We start from the raw sequence: 19,435 nt of genomic DNA, 5'->3' as shown, positions 1-19,435 counted from the left end.
TTTGGCTCCTTCTTGACAGCTTTGCCCTCAAGGGCAGCAACATCTTTTCATAGCTGAGAACTGGAATTCCAGACCCTGGCAGTGTGTGCCGTGGATCCCAGAGGGGCATTCCCGAGGCTCCCAGGGTGCTGCTCCTGCCGTGCCTCCCAAGGAGCTTCTCTCCCAAGGGGAGAAGATCCAGCAGCTCTGTGGGCTCCCAGAGCACACAGCAAAGGTGGCGTGGATGGACATTTTCCAGCACCTTCCCCTCTGGAAGCAGAGGAAGGGAGGAAATAGAAGCGAGTCCTGGAAGGACTGGGATGGGAAGGGACCCTTCCCATGGATTACGACCCCGCGAGGGAGAGACGCCTCTGCCCCAGTGAAGGAGCGAATGAGAGCGTGGGAAAGAAACCGACGATTATTGAACGTGGACTGAACGGAACAAGAAATGGGGAGGAGAAAGGGAGAGAAAGAAATCGGGAAGAGGTCTCAGAGAACAGAAAGAAACAGGAAAAGGCTCCCGCCTGGACTCCGCAGCTCCCAGGAACACCCGCAGGGCGTAGCGTCTTTTAACATTCCAGCCAATCAGACGACGCGATAAACAATTTTCAGCCAACCAGAGCTTTTCTCGCCGATGACTCACCGGTTGCCAGGCGGGCCCGCAGAGCCCGGCGGCCCCAGGGCGGAATTTGGGGCTCGGGCCGGGGGACGGATCCGCCCCGGGGGGTTCCCGAGCCCCCTGCCCAGCCCTGGGGCCGATCGGGGGTTCCCCCACCCAGCAGCCGGTGCTGCGGGGCCGCGGGGCAGAGCGGTGGGAAAGGGGGGTCCGGGCTGGGAGCGGAGGAAATGCGGGAGGAAGAGGAGGGAGAGGAGGAGCAGCAGCGGGAGAATCGCGGCGCTCGCAGCGCCCGCAGGCCGAGCCTGCAGCACCCCCTGCCCCGGCAGCATCGCCCCCAGCCCCGAGCCGCAGGGGAGGGCGGAGGCCGAGCTCGCCCCGGCTCCAGCCAGGGGTCTCCAGGAGGGTTTTTTGGAGAGTGTTCGGAGCCGGCAGATCCCAGACTCGAGCCCCGGATATATCCAGGCTCCCCAAGAGGAGCTTTTTCGGGGGGAGAGGAGCCGCGATCGCCCCTCGGGAGGGTCCCGGGGGGTCCGCGTGGGGATGGCCCGGTACCGACCGGGCGGGACATTGGTTTTGGGGATCCCTGTGAGAGCCAGGGCTGTGGAAGGGGGGACCCCTGGGGCAGGGAGAGGGGAAGGGGCGATACCGGAACTGGGGCACCCCCGGCAGCCGGAAGATGAGGCGGGGACGGGACCCCCTCACCCTGACAGGGGTGTCCTGGGGTGACTTCATGATGCTCGTACCCCCATCGGTCTGTTTAGCCCAGAAATGAGTTCTGCACCTTTAAGACTGGTTCTGAGAGCGAAGAGGAAGAACCCGCACTCCTCTACATTCCTGCTGCTGAATGGACAGAGAGCAGGACAGAGCTCTCCTTTGCTTTTAGTTAGTTTTTAGCTCGCTGAGGCAGAGAAGTTCCCCGGACTGTGGTTTTTCTTTTTCTTTGGAGCTGTTTAAACCTGCTCTGGACTGAACAACCAGCACACCACTGGCAGCTCCTCCCTAAAGCCCACTGGGATGGGCCTAGGCCGAGGCATTTCCAGCGCTGGATGGACTGATAAGAGACTGATAATAGACTGAAAAGAGACTGATAATAGATGTATAGAAGACTGATAAGAGACTGATAAGAGACTGATTAGGCACTGATAAGGCACTGAGTGTGCAGAACTACAACCCAAGGAGGGACTTTCAGAGTTTGTCATCTCTTTTGGAGCAGCAGGAGGTTTTATTGCTTAATATTGTTCAATTTTTGTGCTGGTGAATGCTTTGCCTGTAGAATAAAGATTATTCCCACTTTTCTCCCTGGAAGTATTCTCCCGGACTGGCTGAGGGTGGGGCTGCTGAATTGGCATTCTAGAGGAAACTCCTTTTGGAGGGTTTCAACCGAATTTGCCCTAAACCAGGACAGGGTGGTAGAAAGAAGAGGGAACCCCAAGTGGCTGCCTGAGGGGAGGCTGGAGAGGGGGACCTTGGGACCCCAGAACCTCCCAGAATCCAAAAGCAGGACCCTGAAGAGGGGGGATCCCCAGGACCAATGGGATCCCCAGCAGCCCTGAGATGGGGGACCAACCATAACCCAAGAGGGATGAGACTGGAAATGGGAAACACCTGGTGGCTTTTTTTTATTCACTCTTGATTTTTGGACATCAGGTGTCTTCTGGAAATGGACGTGGATGGGAGGAATCCCCAACCCAAGGCGTTCACATCTTGTTTTTCCCAAAACCAGGATTTTCCCCAAACCTTCCCAATGCGACATCCCCCCTGTCTCGCTCTGGGTGAGCTCAATCCCAAACCTGACCCCGATCCTGGTCTCAGTCTCACTCCGTATTTAGACACACTCACAGTTCTGTATTTATTCTCATCCCAGTCCCAAACTCATCTCTCCCAACCCCAGCCCTAAAGTTAATCCCATGTCTAGCCTTAACCCCAATCCCAGGCCAAATCCAATCTCAGCCCCAACTCCAACCCCAGCCCCAATTCCAGCCCCTTCCTAAATCTTCAGCCCCAAACCAATTCCCAGGTTCGGCCCTTCTGGGGCTTTGGGGGTGTCTCTGTCCCTCTGACCCCGATGATGTTTGGGTGGGGTCACAGCAGGGCTGAGAGGGACAGAGACCCCCCCGGCCTCCGCAGGTGTGAGAAGGTGGGAGAGCCCCCCCAGCCCCGAGCAGCCTCAGTGGTGAGAGGGACACAGAGCCCCTGGTCCCCAGCCCTGCACAGGCATTGCCTGAGGCCAGAGGGATGGAGACCCCCCGAGTGTCCCCCAGGGTGAGGGGACAGAGACCCCCGAGCATCCCCTGGGCTGAGAGGGACAGAGACTGCCCCGAGCACCCCCTGGCACAGGGGTGAGAGGGAGGGAGACCCCCCAGGCATTCCCTGGGGTGAGAATGATGGAGACCCCCTGGGGAATGGCCTGAGGTGAGAGGGACAGGGACACCCCTGGGGAACGGCCTGGGGTGACAGGGACAGGAAAAACCCCCCCAAACCCCTCCCAAGCATCCCCCAGTGCGAGAGGCACAGGGACCCCTTAAGCATCCTCTGTGCACTGGACAAAATAAACTTGATAGAAATAAAACTTGACTCTGCAAAATCACTTTGAAGAATATATGCTCTTCCCACAAGTAACTTGGGATGAAAGCGCAAACAAATCCCAAATATGAATAAACCAACATTCCAAGCAGTGATGTGGCAATTCCAATATTCATTGCTTCCTGCACAGCTCCAGCTCAGCTGCTGGCCAGTTCCAATAACAGGAAAGTGGAAATTTGGCCCAATACAGATTATTAAAAGGAATGGAAAGCTCTGTGTAGCAGTCACAAAGATGACAGGGATAAAGAGAAAAATGATTGTCACATTTGGTAAAGCCCCCAAGCCTGGGAATTCAGGACTTATTCGGAAATTTATCTACTTGAGCTGGGCTTCTTGTGGGACTTTTAGCCGCCTTTTGTTCCTCACCGTGGGGTGAATTAACCTTGTCAGTCTCGCTGGTAACATTTGCTCCCTTTCCTCCAGTGATTTTAACAATTTTATAAAGAAACACAACAAATTATTTTCTTTACACTGGCCACCCATAAAAGCCATTTTCCTCATCATTTCTCCCATAAGTTCCCCAGGAGGAAGGAGCGACTGTGTCCAAGTTTCCAAGAGTTCTTCCAGCAAGAACCACAACCTCCTCAGAGGAGGGAACCATGCTGTTGTCAAAGGCACTTGGGGTCAGAGAACAGTGCCTAAACTCACTGTGGCAAAATAATGTCACAATCTGGTTAAGAAAATTGTTGAAGAGATGCCTCTGCCCCAGTTACAGTGCTAACAAGACCAAATCCAAAATGGAATTTATTGAACAGTAAATGTGAGGTGTAGAGAGAGATGGAAAGAAAGAGAAAAGGAGGAGAGCAAGGGAGTGACAGGGACAGAGACCTCCTCTGGAGGGGCCAAGTGTGACATTGTCCCCTGTGTGTGCGGCCTTTCCAGGGTGGGGGTTTTACACCTGAGCCAGTTTGGGTAAGGGGGGTGGTGTTCACCCCCTGAGCAGGGATTACCCCACTGTTTCAGGTTGTAATGTAAGATGTATTGGGCAGGTTGGGCAGTGTTCTTTATCTCTTACGTGACTCACCCCTGATAACGCCCTCCAGGAGAGATATCTTCTGTGAATGGGCCATAGTGTGTCATTGCAGGACTGATAAAATTTCATCATCCCATTGTGGGATGCTCCGCCCAGGGGGAGGATCCAAGCATTCCTACCTGGATATAAGCTGAGGCTTTCAAAAGCAGGAGCAGCTTGCCTACTGGATTCCCAGAGGACAAGAGCTCCATAACCACCACTGGACCTTCAGAGGAAGACCAGACCCTTCTACAGGATCACTGCTCTGACAGAATCACGTTGATCACTCCAACAGGACTGCAACCACCATTAAATGAGACTGCTGCCACAACCCTGACCAACAGGGTGTCGGGTTATATCCTGACTCTGTCAGTTTAAGGCAGTGTTTCTGCATCATTGCCTTGATCTGAATTTTCTTATTAAATTGTAATTCTGACTTAGACTGTCCCCCTGGTTTGCCTTCAAACCAGAACAAAAGACAATGTGCGCACCCTTTGTCTTCCTCCCAGAACAGAATTTCCCATTCCCAAATCTTGATTGGATGGAGGAGGAGGCTGTGAGGAACAGGAAGGAGCCCCAGGACACCCAGGCAGGTGAGGAGGAAGTCAGTGCCCCTTTCCCCCTCTCTCCTGCTCCATCTCCCAGCCCAGCACAGCCCCTGAATGCAGGACAACCCCGCTGCCAATGCCGTCCTGCTGGGGATGCACTGGGGGGATCTCTTTCCCCTTCCTGTGGCACGGAGGCAAATCCCATCCTCTCCTTGTCCTTCCTCCTCCAGGGAAGGGGCTGAGGATGAAGTCCAGGGAGGACAAATCTCCACAGCAGAACCTTGTGGAAGAGAGCATTTTGAGTGACTCCAGGGCAGAGGAATCCAATGGGGAGGAAAAGTCACAGAGATCCCACATGAGGAGGGGCTCCAAACCCAGCCCAGGTGCTCTGAGGAGGAAAGACCCACCCTGGGCCAGGAAAGTGGACAGAGCTTCAGCCAGAGCTCAGAGCTGGTGGTCCATGAGCAGCTTCATGATGGGGAGAAGGCCCACAAGTACTTGGACTGTGGGAAGAGCTTCAGCAGAGCAGCACCCTCATCAGCCATCAGCGCATCCACAATGGAGAGAGGCCCTACAAGTGTCCCCAGTGTAGGAAGAGGTTTCAGACCAGCTCCAGTCTCCTCCTGCATGAGCGCATTCACACGGATGAGAGGCCCTTCCACTGCCCCAACTGTGAGAAGGGATTCAAGCACAACACCACCCTTGTCACCCACCGGCGCCTCTATGCTGGGGAGAGGCCCTACGAGTGTCCCCAGTGTGGGAAGAGCTTCACCAACAGCTCTCCCTTGACCAGACACCAACGGAGGCACCAGTTAGGGAAGCCCTGCAAATGACCCAACTGCTGGAAGAGCTACGTGCATCACTCCAGCTCCATTCCCCATGGGAGGATCCATGTTGGGCACAGCCCTGGTGACCCACATTCAGTGATCTGTGCTGGGAGGACACCTGGCTGGTTATTCTTTTGGTTTGGCCCCAATTTCCTCTTGATTTTTCTTTATCACTTAAAACCACCTGAAACACGACAAAAAAGAAAGAAATTTATCAAAGATAAATAAAGTTCCATCAGTTAACAGTTACTTGACCAGGAATTTATGGGTTTGGGACATATTCTGGGAGATTTGTGGATTCTTGGGGGATTTCAGCAAATGTTCTCCATATCCTTGCACTCCAGAATTCAAGACAGGTTGGTATGTCACCTCAAAATGATTCAATCCCATTGAAAACACCTCAATTTTACCCCAAAATTGCTCAATCCATGTAAATACGCCTTATTCTCACCTAAGAAAAACTCAATCCCATGCCAAATCTACTTGATTCCACAGTCTTCAGGGTGAAATGGGATTGGAAGGAGATTGGGAGAAGTGGGATCCAAATTTGAGGGTGTGGGATCGAGAATGTGTAGGTCTGGGTGCATGTGATCTATTTTGATAGTAAATGAAACTTTTAGAACTATTGATTTCTGTCCCATTCCTTTTCAGTCAGTTCTGGTCTGTTTTTCAGAGTGCCACCTTCTCAGCTTATTGTGTTTGTGTCCTCCTTTCTCTTCTGCCTTTCTTTGCCTGCTCTGTTTCTCTCTCAGTGTCTCCCTTGACCCAGGGCAGCTCCCACCAAAGACCCTGTCCTGAATTAATTCCCAATCCAGGAGCTACAACAACCATGGGTGAAGTTATGAAGGCTGGCAGTGAAATGTCACTGTAAGATCTTGCTCCACTTGGCCTTTGGCTCCTTCTTAAGAGCTTTGCCTCCCAGGGGAGGAAAATCTTTTCCTGGCTGGGAACTGGAATTCCAGCCCCTGGGAGTGGGTGCCGTGGATCCCAGAGGGGCATTCCCGAGGCTCCCAGGGAGCTGCTCCTGCCGTGCCTCCCAAGGAGCTGTGCAGGGCCAGGGGACACGGTCCAGCAGCTCTGTAGGTTCTGCAGTGCCACAAGGGCCCCTGGTTCCATGAGTTTCCCTACAGCCAACACCAATTCCTTGGCTCCCATGATGCCCTGCTGTGTCACGTGGATATTTGGTGCCATGAAGTTCTCCAGTGTCACAATGGCCTCCCTCACTCCATGAGCTTCCACAGTGTCGAAATGGCTTCCTTGGATGGGCAGTGTCACCATGGACCGTTGGCTCCATGCTGCACCTCTGGGTCACCATGGACTCCTTGGTTCCATGAGGTTCTGGGGGTGTCTCCATGGTCTCTTTGGATACATATTCTCACAATGGACCACTGGATCCACATGGTGCTGCTGTGTCACCATGGCCCCTTGGTTCCATGGCACTCCATGGTCCAACTGACTCCTTGCTTCCACGTCACCCCCTCAGTGTCAAAATGGCCCCTTCATTCCATGAGGAACACAAATGTTGTGTAGAAATATTGAGCAAATCCTGCTGAACACACCTGGGAACGTCTGTTTGCATTCAAGAGAGAGGTTAAAGGTGAGGATGGCACCAGCAGCTTCCATCTGCAACAGAGATCCAGGGAAAGGACAGGGATAGCGAATTCAGCTGGGAGACTCAGAGAATTCTGCTTCCAGAGATCATTTCTGCTCACACTGTCCTTTGGAGAAAGGTGACACCATTCCAGGCAGCCTGGACTGAGCAGGTGGTTCCTGAGTGGGGTTTGTTGTTCAGGAAACCTGCTCAGGCTTTTCCATTCTTTCCTTCCCAACAGGAAAATTTCTCCAGGGCCTGTGTGCAGGCAGAGCCCTGATGAGAGCAGGTGGGACATGGTGCAATGGGCTGGGACATGAAGCTGCAGAGCTCAGGGGACAAGGTTCTGCTGCAGGGCACAGGGATGTCAGTGCCAGGTGGGCCAATGTCAGACATGGTGAGGCTGGGGGTGAGGAACAGCTTGTCCAAACAGGGTCAGCCCTCAAGGAGCTCATTCTTTTCCATGCACAGACCTCCTAAGGAGACATTCAGCATCAATATAATCTAGGGAATGCTTCTATCGGCTCTTCTCTGAAATGGAAAATAAAAAAAGATTCATTTAGTAAACAAATAAAAGTCATGAGGTGCACTTGAAAGTCTTCCTCCTTAACAGAACTCCAAACTGACTCCAATCAGCTGTTCAAGTACTGGAGAGTTCAAGACCATTGAAGGAAGACAAAGAGCCACCAAGGGCTTTTTGTATTTTATTGAGCCCCAGGGTGGATTTGGGGCTGAGTCCAACACCCTCAGGCACTGAGAGGAGGCTGAAGAAGCTGCTCAAGGGATCAGCAGCAAAAGTCCAAGTCCCTTGGAGCATCACTGGGCCCCACTGAGGACAGGGAGTGCCAAAGGCTGCCCAGGGACTGCTGAGAGCAGATCCTTGAGGCCAGGATTGCAGGGAGCCAAAGGCTCTGAGCAGGGAACTGCAATGCTGAGCAAGGCCTGGGCTGGCTGGGGGAACAGAAAGGCCAAGCCCTGAGCCCAGCCTGGGACAGCAGGGCCTGTCCCTCACGGGTGGCTCGGGGCTGTTTGTGGGGCAGTGGGATGTGAGGGGCAGCAAGGACAAATGTCATCAACCTGTGTGACACTGCAGATCCTCATGGAACCAAAGAGCCAGTGGGACACAGTGGGAAGTTATGGAACCAAGGGGATCATTGTGGCACTGTTGGGGCCCATGGAAGCAAGGGGCCAGTGTGACACTGTGGGGCCTCATGGAAACAAGAGACCATTGTGAGCCTGCAGGGCTGGAACACCCCAGAACACTGAAATCCTGGGGGTATTCAAAGGTTCCTTGACTTGAATTTGGTGCACAGGAGAAACACCAACCAGATATTCTCAACACAGACAGATGCTAAAGAATACTCTTAATAGCAAGGGATCCACAAGGATCATCAAGTCCAGCTCTTAAGTGAATGGCCCACTCAGGAATTGAACCCACAGCCTCAGTGATACCAGCACCATGCCCTAACCAACTGAGCTAAGAGGTCAAAGTTACACAAAATTTTACTGGCAAAATAGAGACAATCAAGGAACTTGGGCTAAGCATTTAATACAACATCCACTTCAACATAAAACTCTTATCAAAGCATTACCTTCATTTACTTAGCCCATTTAACCTAAAAACATTTACCCTTAAGATGTTAAGTTAGCCAAAAATATTCCAGGTAAGTAGGATTAGAAGAAGAAATAGAGAACAGAAAGACAGAAGATCTACAGAAAGACACACACATAGGTGCCAACTGCTGGGGTTCCAGCATTGCCAACAGAGGAACCCCATTAGAAGGCAGGATCCAGACCACAGGCTGGCCTCGTGCTCTGGCTTTTAGCCCCCTGGGCCTTCATGGGCCTGCCCCTGGGGTGGGACTGCCAGTCACTTGCCCAGTCAGAGTCAGAGTAGCACCAGTTCTGCCTGTTGTATTATTGACTGGCAGCTCTGCCAATCAGCAGAAAGTTGTAGCATTGTGTGTGTTTTATATGGGTTTATTGTAAAGCTGGTTAGTTTTTATAAGCTAAGATTTTTGTTTGACCCTCAGGTCCCCCCACGTTCTCCCTCCTAATGGTTTGTTCCTCCCACCTGTTACCTGTCAATCATTGTAACCATCCCCTTTATGTCGAGAATCTTTTATGTCAATCATCCCTCACCTAGCATATGATTTTTCTCCCAAGCCTCTTCCCTCCCCTTGGCTCTTCCTATTGGTTTAGTTGTGTCTCTCGCTCCTCCCCTGGGCTTTGTTCATTGGTCCCTCGTGTCTCCTTCCATTACCCCCTTCCCCTTTTTAAATGCCTCCCTAACGGCTTTTTCCTGACACCATCACTGGCCCCGCCTGGGTCAAATAAAGCGCCATGGCATCCACACGCATGTCCGCTCCTTCATTTCTTTACCACAGTTCTTCGCAGTCCTGCTCTCACCTGCATCACCACGCCGCAGACAGAGCCACTACTCGGGATTCTCATGGAGAACCTGGGAGTGGCAGGACTCGTATTCTCCACTGGTCACTCCGAGAGCGGCTAACCAACCCGTCAGCTCCAGTGGCCACAGAAGCAAGTCTGTGAAAGTTACCACTCCTCCTGCTGTGTGATTGACAGCTCTGCCAGGGCTGGCCTGGGGGCAGGGCTCTGTCCCACCACAAACCAAGGCCCGCCCCAGCCCTGGCCCCACACGGGCATTCCGAGCATCCCAAGGTGTCTCGGGACATTGATCTCATCCAGCCTCTGACAGTGACCACGGTGACATTACAGAACCTCATGGAACCATAGGTCAGTTGTGACAATGGAGATCCAAGGAAACTATGGTGAGACTGTGGAATCCAGGAATCACGGAATCAAGGAAACCATTGTGCAAATCATGGGCCCTATGGAAGCAAGGATCAGTGATCAAACTGAGGTTTGATTGTGATTGATTTAAAATAGAAACAAGGAGCCATTGTTTCACAGCAGGTCTGCGTGGGACCAATGGATCCTTGTGACTCTGTTGGGGCTCATGAAACCAAGAAGCCATTGTGACATTGCAAGACTTCATGCAATCAAGGAGAATACAGTATGAGGTGGTAGTATGGGGACCCATGAAATCAAGGGACCATGGAACAGGTCTGCCTGCTTTGGCCTCCTGGGGACTGTCTGAGCGGTCCCCCTGAATTTGACACGCCAAGGGCCACTTCTCATCTGACTGTGAAGCACTGGGGCTCTGGGTTTTCCTTTCTATGGAAAAGAACAGTCTTTCTTGTCTAGGCTCCAATGGCCAAAATTAGGATTCAACCTCTAAAATTCCCTATATCCAAGGGTTGCTCCCAAACAAAATTTGCCAATACAATCAATTCTGGCTAGCCTCAGCCTCTCGGGACTGCCTCTCATATGACCCGGGGCTCGGTTCTTTCCTTCCTATGGAGACCACTTTGACACTGCAGGGCATTTTTGAGCAAAAGGGCATTGTTACACTGTAGGAACTTGTGGAACCATGGGAATCATTGTGACACTGCAGAGCACCATGGAGCCAAGGGACCATTGTGACACTGTGGAGCCTCGTGGAAGCCAGGACATCTTTGTGGCTCTGTTGGTCTGCATGGTCCCAAGGCACCAGAGTAAAGCAGCGATATGGGAGTTAGCCCAGCTGTAACTCAGAGTCCGTCAGATTTTACCCCAGAAGTATTGGGCGTGATTTTAAGCCCTCGGAATCATTTGTTTAACTTAGGGTGAGTTTGAGATTTCCCCCATAAGCCTTTAGTGTTGTTATGCTAAGTTGTCCAAGTTCTCCTCCTCTATTGGTTACTTGTTTCCCCTATATGGTTATTGTTCTAGAGTGTTCTACCCTCAAGTTTATATATTGTTTCTTCGCCTTTATCTCAGGTCTTTGAATCCCACCCCTTGTACTGTGCTGGACTTCTCCATGTTTATTGTTTTTCACCCTGCTATTAATTTTTTTTTTGACAACTCCATTGATCCTGCTCGTAGGATCACTGGGGACTAGGACGGTTGGGACGGACAGAGACAACAGATGTCTGAAGCCAGGTCTTGGAACTTGTGGTTTATTGAAAAGGGTGTGGGTGCAGGGGCCTTGTTTGGAGCCAGCCACAGCTCAGAGCAGGCCCAAAAGAGGAGCTCGAAAGAGGCGCCCAAAATGAATGCCAGAAAGAGGAGGGGGGTTCCTGTTACAATACAATAAATCTTCTGTGCTGCATATTCTAATTTTCACTAAACAATATAATACAAGATACAAATCTTATAGCATTTGCAAACAGCCTATTAGAATCATTACATTACCATACTGTGTTACATTTTATACCATAAAAACTACTCTCTGGACCCCTTCTGCCAAACTAGTAGGGTCTGCTCTGACCTTTGGACCTGTCTGCAAGCAGAAGGTATTGTTTCATCAAAAGAAGATTACCTTCAGCCGGCCATACTATTGTTTTGCATTTGTTCAGTAACTAAGGCTTGGTATCTCAAAGCTTGCTTTCATTTCAATCTCGCTTATAGTTTCCATATTCTCAAATTCTTTTGCCAGGCAATCATATTTATAAGGCTTTTCTGTTTCATCTTCCCCAGCATCTGCTGCTTTTCATTTTCACCACCCTTGCCCTGAAGTTGGGGAACCAGAATGGTTTGTCACAGCCAACCTCGTTGAGACCCTTGGCACCCAAACCTTGAGACCCTGATATTCAGTCATGTCAGCTGGGGTTAGCTGATGGATAGGCCAGCGGTCCCCGGGATTTTTGATTGTACTGGGCCAGAAGATTCATCATTGCTTCGAGGGACCTTGGCCAGGATCCACAGGGACAACGATGGTCTCACCTGCGTAGGATTGCAGGTGGGTTTGGGGAAATGCAGGACAATTATCACCATTTTGCCACTGTGTTTTTACAATACGCCTCCACATCCAATAATTGATTTGAAGTGTTCCAGTGGTTGTTCCACCTGAGGCGGAGAAAGAGAAAAATGGACAGCCGGATTCTCAAAGTAGAAAGGAGCATACAGGGATGCTTTAAGTTAATTCTCACGGATCATGCCCAAATATATTCAAAGAGCAAATTAAAATCAATCGTGAAGTGGATTATTAAAATTTTTCCAGATGCCCTTGAGCCTGACCATCCTCCATCCATCTTGGGTCCTCCACTTCCTGCTACCACAACCTTCTCTTCTGCCCTGAATGAACCTCCAGACTCCACCCCCAGAACTGTGGGTCATGCCCCACTGTCAATCATTCCACCTCCACCCTGGGCCATGCCTCCAGAATGCCAGCCTAGTTGTCTGCTATCCTAGATCAAGGCCCTTCCTCCCCAACACCTGACAAAATGGCAGTGCCCTTTGCCTCTGCCTCCAGCAACAATATAACCCCAGGATCAAAGATACTAAACCTCACTGTCACACTACTTCTAATCTGAATGTTTCTGCTCTGAGTTAATCTTCCTCCCCAGAGGACAGTTTGGACTCTTCAGAGCCACCTCAACCCTCAACCCCAGAAGATCCCTGGGAAAAGAAGAAGACTGGAAAATAGTCTCGAAATTCCTCATTGCCCTGGTATGTTGTGAAAGTAGGGGGCAGAATCCCACCTATCAGCCATTGGTTCACAAGGAAATCAAGGATCTGTGTAGGGCAGTTAAAGACCATAGAAAAGACTTACCTTGTTTTAATGGACAAATGAGGGCCATGTTCACAGCACATCTTAACTCCCTATGATTTAAAATATATTATGATATGACCATGTTTTTGTCACCTACAGAATACACCCTGTGGGAAGGGGGATGGAAGTGTTTACTAAATCAATTAATAGCAGACTATGCTAATAATGAGGCAAGGGTAGAATTGACAATCAACCATCAAGCTGGAGAAGGACAACACAGCCTACCAGATGATAAAGCAACACGTATCTTCGGAGAAGTATTGGATGATATCAAAGAGATGGCTTTGCAAGCTTTAATCCAGGTATTGGATGGTAGCATCCCCAGTGTGGACTACCTTGGGCGACTGCAGCTAAAGGTTTAAGACAATTAGACAATCTTGGGTGCCTGTTAAGTAAGCAAAGCAATGCTACCTCCCTCACATTGAGTGGCCTGCTCTCAGACATAAAGGCCATCAGACATGCCACTTTGCAGAGCAGTGATGAAGTTTTTACTCCGGGCACAAGGAAAATCCTTAAAAGTACCTAAAAGTGTTCCTAAATCCATAAACTACCTTAAAAAGCTTGAGTATCTCAAGGCATTAATGAGCCCCACTGAGTGTCAGTACGAAGCTCTCAAGGGACTTGTTAAAACAGATAATTGGGGCCATGATTGCACAAACCTCTCACAGAGTCTGTATCAAAAGGGAAGCACCAAGTACCTTAAAATAACTGAAGTAACTTAAAGCATTAATGATCCTCACTGAGTGTTGTTACTGACAAAGCCTCTCCAGGGACTAATTAAAACAGATAATTGGAGGTCTAGGATTGCACAAAGCTCTCTAAGACTCCAAGGCAAAAGCGAAAGCCAAGTCCTTTCAAAAATCTGCAGTCCCTGGGAGCATTAAGGAGCCCCCAGGGCCATACCTGAGCAAGGCTCCCCAGGGAATCCTTCCAGCAGATCTTTGAGGCCACTGGGATATGGGCTAGGGGGGGATGCTGAGGGCAGGACAAGGGGCTGACAGTGCCCAGCCTGGCTGGGGCTGTGCCAGGAGGCCCCAGTGCCTCAGGACAAGGTGTCTCCTCACAGCCCTTGGTGGCACAGATCCTGCTGCTGTGCCCCACAGCACCAAGACTTGGCTTCTCTTTGTCCCCACCTGTCATCACTTCCTCCGGTTCTCTGCTCTTCCTGGGGCCTGGAGACACTTTCTCAGTCGTTAACATAAGTGGGACCCATTAAATGTCCAAGAAAGTTTGGAGTTGGATTCTGACTTGGAGTTCTGGAGAGGTTTCTTCAGCTCCCTCTCAGGGACTGATGTTCAGGGCGTCAGCATAAAGCCCCAGAGGCTCATTAAAGTCCTTGTGCTGTATCTGTGCTGCTGAGCTGGGCTGGGCTCCTGGCACAGAGGCAGCTCCTGGTAACTAAGAAGAGCTTCAAAAGCGCATTTCTTTTGATGAGCAGCTCTTCTGACAGCCCAGCAGGGCTGAGGCACTGCCTGCAGCCAGTCCAGGCACAGCACAGAGGCACAGAGAGCTTCAATCAGTCAGGGCTGGGAAGGTGCTGAGAAGTGCCTGGGGCACAATCACTGCCAGCCCTTGGCACAGGAACCTCTGGCTGCAGGACAATGCAACAGCAGCTCCTGCAGCCATCTCCTAAAGCTGGAACATCCCATTGCCTACAGATCCTGTGAGTACATTCTCTGATTGTCTCCTGTGCAGAGCAGCCAGGGCTGCCCAGGTCCTGCAGCCCAGGGCGCTGTGCTGGGGCAGGGACTCTGCTGCCTGCCAGGGACAGCTCTCAGCCAGCCCTGGCAGCTGCTCCCAGCTCTGGGGGACAGGATGTGGGTGGGAGGAGACAGCTGGTAGGGCTTGGAAGTCTTCTCCTTGTGTGGGGTGGATGCTGCATTGTTCAGGACCGCTCCCAGCATGGCATTAAACTGGAGAACATTTGCAAATAGAATATACAGGGAGAAGGGCAAGACAAGGGCTGCCTGAAAGAGAAAATCGTGCTTTTTATTCTACTTCTCTGGGTTACCTAGATGGGAGGTTGCACATAGACATTAATCTCTCAGTTCACATTTAGAAAAAAAAAAGTTATCTCAGATGTAAATAAACCAGATGCTGACGAAAATAAGCACAGGGCCCCTCACAGGCAGCATCTGTGTCACTTTTCCAGCCTCCTCAGTGTTGCTCTGACTTGGTCATCAGAGCCTGCAGAGCCAGAGCTGTCCCTGGGCAGTGCCAGAGCTGGGAGGGGTCTGCAGGGCAGAGCTGAGCCCCCAGGGCTGGGCTGGGCCCTGGCAGCACTGGCAGAGCCCAGCCCTGGGCACAGGGAAGCAGCTGCTGGCAGGGACAGCTCCAGGCAGTAGAGCCCTGGGCAGGCAGTGGGGGGAAATTGCCCCCAGGCTGTGCTGGGATATTTAAAGTCCTCTCGAAACCCAAGTATTCCATGCGTACTTTTTTTACAGATCCCCATGCCAAGACACAGAAAATGTCCAACAGCAGCTCCATCAGTCACTTCCTCCTGCTGGCATTGGCAGAGACGCGGCAGCTGCAGCTCCTGCACTTCTGCCTCTTGCTGGGCATCTCCCTGGCTGCCCTCCTGGGCAACGGCCTCATCATCAGCGTCGTAGCCTGCGGCCACCACCTGCACACACCCATGTTCTTCTTCCTGCTCAACCTGGCCCTCAGTGACCTTGGCTCCATCTGCACCACTGTCCCCAAAGCCATGCACAATTCCCTCTGGGACACCAGGGACATCTCCTACAGAGGATGTGCTGCCCAAGCCTTTCTGATTTTTTTTTTTCTTGCTACAGAGATTTGTCTCCTGACCATCATGTGCTACGACCGCTACGTGTCCATCTGCAAACCCCTGCACTACGGGACCCTCCTGGGCAGCAGAGCCTGTGCCCACATGGCAGCAGCTGCCTGGGCCAGTGGCTTTCTCAATGCTCTCATGCACACAGCCAATACATTTTCCCTGCCCCTGTGCCATGGCAATGCCCTGGGCCAGATCTTCTGTGAAATCCCCCAGATCCTCAAACTCTCCTGCTCCAAATCCTACCTTAGGGAATTTGGGCTGCTTGCTGTTAGTGCCTGTTTATCATTTGGTTGTTTTGTGTTCGTTGTTTTCTCCTATGTGCAGATCTTCAGGGCTGTGCTGAGGATACCCTCTGAGCAGGGACGGCACAAAGCCTTTTCCACCTGCCTCCCTCACCTGGCCGTGGTCTCTCTGTTCTATAGCACTGGCACATTTGCCTACCTGAAGCCCCCCTCCATGTCCTCCCCATCCCATGATCTGGCCCTGTCAGTTCTGTACTCGGTGGTGCCTCCAGCCCTGAACCCCTTCATCTACAGCCTGAGGAACCAGGAGCTCAAGGCTGCAATGTGGAGACTGATCAATGGATGGTTTCAGGAACATTAAACTGTTGGCCAGTACGTGCAAATCACTTGTAATAAAAGCAATCTTTGATACTTCTTCTTGGTTTCATTTTAGAATTTCATTACCTTTGTTTTACTTTTTTCTTATTGTCCAAAAAGAAATTTCATTGTTTGTTTCATTGGTCATTTTGTTCCGCTCCACCATCCCTGTAACCACAGACTGTGTCAATGAGGGGCTGTGTTCTTGGTTCCTTTAAATGAAATGATGATCTCTCCCAACAAAGTTTTCAGCAGAAAAATGCAGAATTTTTCTGTCCTTTTGTTGTCTTCTCTGGAGCTGCAGCAGCAATGTCTGTGTGCAGAGCTGGGGGCAGATCAGTGCTGGCCCAGCAGCTGTGCCCAGCAGCAGCAGCACTTGGTGTTGCCAGTGCTGCTGCCGTGGCCCTGCCCCACTGCCCTGGTGGCCCTGGTGTTGCTGCAGAGCCTGAGTGCTCTCGGGGCCGGGCACAGCCCTGGGGGTGGCAGTGCCGGGGCTGCAGCAGGGACAGGCCATGGGCACTGCTGGGGCAGCGCTGACGCCTCAGCCCAGGGCCTGGGGGCTCCAGGCTCCTTGCCCAGGCTCTCTCAAGAACACGCCCAGGCCAATGCTCAGCCCAGAAAACGCCCGTGAGCAGCCCCAGGCTGGCCATGGGCAGGCTGGGGGCAAACAGCATGGCTGGGGCTCTGTAAGGGCCCTGGAGCAGACGGGAAGGAGCAGCAGAGCAGGAGCTGATCCATCCCCAGTGTGCTGCACAGCCCAGGGCAGCGTCCCAGAGCGTCCTGGTGGAGCTGCCAAGAACATCCCCCCTCTGCAGCCCTGGCCTCTCCCCCAGCTCACACAGGTGCCCCATCCTTGCAGGCACAGACACGGCAGCACTGGCTCAGCAGCCCCTGTTTGCATTGCACACAGCAGGGGGAGCACCCCCATGCTTTTGGTGTGGGGACATGAAGCTGAGGGAGCACAAATGCCATCAGCCCCTGGGGCCAGCAAGGGCTGGGGGACACCAGGGAAACCACTCAGCTTTGTCCTGGCCTCTGCAGTCAGCCAGAAAGTTTGTTCCCATCAGCTGGGAGTTTCCTGTCCCACTGCAGACGCTGTTGCTCAGAACCAGGGCAGCTTGGCAGCCACTCCCAAATTTCCCTGAGCATTTCCTTGCCTTCACCTTTGCTTTCTTTACTTTTTCCTGATACAGATTCCTTCCTATTGCCCATTGCTGTCCCCTCCCCTACAAACAGCCCATCCCTGTTTGCCCTTTTCTCTCTGGTCCCACTCCCCATTGCAGTTCCTGACTTGGCCCCATGCGAATGTCCCTTGGGCAGCAGGATCATCCTACAATTGCTGCAGGAATTGTCTGCAGGCTCCCGCAGTGCCTCCTGCTGCTCCCTTGCCAGAGGCACCCCAGGCCAGGGGGCACATCTGGGCTGCCGTGTCTGGCTCTGGGCCTCCCTGTTCTGGGCAATGAGGAGGAGCTGCAGAGGCTCTGCAGGACTGACAGGATGGGCTTTGGGGCTGACAGGAGAAGCTGAGGGACCTGGGCTGCTGGAGCTTCTGAAGAGGAGGCCCAGGGCTCATCCTGCAACTGCTCCAAGGGTGGTTCCAGAAAATCCAGAATCAGCAAGGTTGGAAAAGACCTTGGAGATCATCAAGTCCAACCTGTGCCCTGACACTGCTTTGTCTCCCTGGGCTTCCTCTTCTCCAGAATAAACAACCCCAGCTCCCTCAGCTGCTCCTCAAAGCTCTTGTGTTCCAGACACTTCCCCAGCCTTGTTGTCCTTCTCTGGACATGCTCCAGCCCCTCCATGTCCTTCCTAAACTGGGGGCCCAGAACTGGACACAGCACTCGAGGTGTGGCCTCACCAGTGCCGAGTGCAGGGGAAGAATCCCTGCCCTGCTCCTGCTGGACACACCATTCCTGATCCAGCCAGGAGCCTTTGGCCTTCTTGCCCACCTGGGCACACTGCTGGCTCATGTCCAGCCTGTTGTCCATCAGTCCCTGCAGGTCCCTTTCTGCCTGGCTGCTCTCCAGCCACTCTGTCCCCAGCCTGTAGCACTGCAGGGGTTGTTGTGGCCGAAGTGCAGGACCCAGCACTTGGTCTTGTTCAACCTCACCTTGTTGGATTTGGGCCCTGGATCCAGCCTGTCCAGGGCCCTGTGCAGAGCCCTCCTACCCTCCAGCATATCCACACTCACACCCACCTTGGTGTCATCTGCAGATTTGCTGATGCTCGACTCAGTCCCCTCATGCACATCATCAGTGCAGATACTGAAATCCGCACTGGCTGGCTCTGATCCCTCGGCCATCCTGTGGGTGCCCTGGGATGGCACTCAGGGTGATTTGTTCCATAACCTTGCCGGGCACCCAGCTCAGGCTGACAGGCCTGGAGTTCCCCAGCTCCTCCTTCCAGCCCTGCTTGGGGTTGGGCTCACACTGGCACCTCCAGTCCTCTGGGACCTCCCTGCTGAGCCATCACTGATGGTAAATGATGGAGAGCAGCTTGGGGAGCTCATCCACAGCTCCCTCATCCCCCTAGCATGGATCCCATCCAATCCCATGCACCTGTGAGAATCTAAGTGGCTCAGCAGGTCCCCAACTGCTTCCTCCTGACATACAGGGGGCTGTTCTGCTCCCTGTGCCCATCCACCAGCTCAGGAGAACACTTGTCCCAAGGACAACCTGTCTTATTCTTGAAAACTGAGGCAAAGAAGTGGTTAGGTACATCAGCCTTTCCCTCATATTTGGTAACCACATCTCCCCCAATAATGAATGGAGATTGTTCTTGTACCTCCTTTTGCCATTGATGTATTTATAGAAACATTTTTATTATCCTTCACAGAAGTGGCCTGGTTAAACCTTAAGCTTTCACCTCTCTAATTTTCTTTCTGCATAACCTAACAACATTATTAAACATTTCCTGAGTTACCTGCCTCTCTGTCCAAAGGTGATGCACCTTCCTTTTTTACCCCAAGTTGCTGCAAAAGGCCCATCACATACAGAACGTCACCTGTTGGCTAAAGTACACCTCAGAGGAGGAAAATACAAGAGTCTATAAATGAAAAGAGGGAAAGCAAGCTAGGAAAGTAAAAGAAGAAGAAGAGGCTGGGAAGGCTAACAAAAACTGGGACCCCCTTGACCACCTACTTCCTCCTACCGTTGCAGTACCTCAAATCCTTCCTCCAATTCCTCTTTCTGTGGACCCAGTTCCTCCTCCTCTCCCAGCTGTCATTCCTTTACCACCTCCTAACCCAGTTATACCTCCACCAC

The 19,435-nt window shown here is 52.1% G+C and overlaps 1 protein-coding gene across 1 annotated transcript; it reads left to right on the top strand.

The window, feature by feature from the left end:
* Positions 1-15,243: 15,243 nt before the first annotated feature.
* On the top strand, positions 15,244-16,176 carry LOC135461083 (olfactory receptor 14A16-like). The gene has a single exon (XM_064738068.1). The coding sequence runs from the start codon at positions 15,244-15,246 to the stop codon at positions 16,174-16,176; it is 933 nt and encodes a 310-aa protein (XP_064594138.1).
* Positions 16,177-19,435: the final 3,259 nt, after the last annotated feature.

Source organism: Zonotrichia leucophrys, unplaced genomic scaffold (genome assembly GCF_028769735.1).
Source record: "Zonotrichia leucophrys gambelii isolate GWCS_2022_RI unplaced genomic scaffold, RI_Zleu_2.0 Scaffold_165_103997, whole genome shotgun sequence".
NCBI lineage: Eukaryota > Metazoa > Chordata > Aves > Passeriformes > Passerellidae > Zonotrichia > Zonotrichia leucophrys.
The sequence above is the reverse complement of the archived record's forward strand: the minus strand, read 5'-3'. Positions and strand labels throughout refer to the sequence as shown.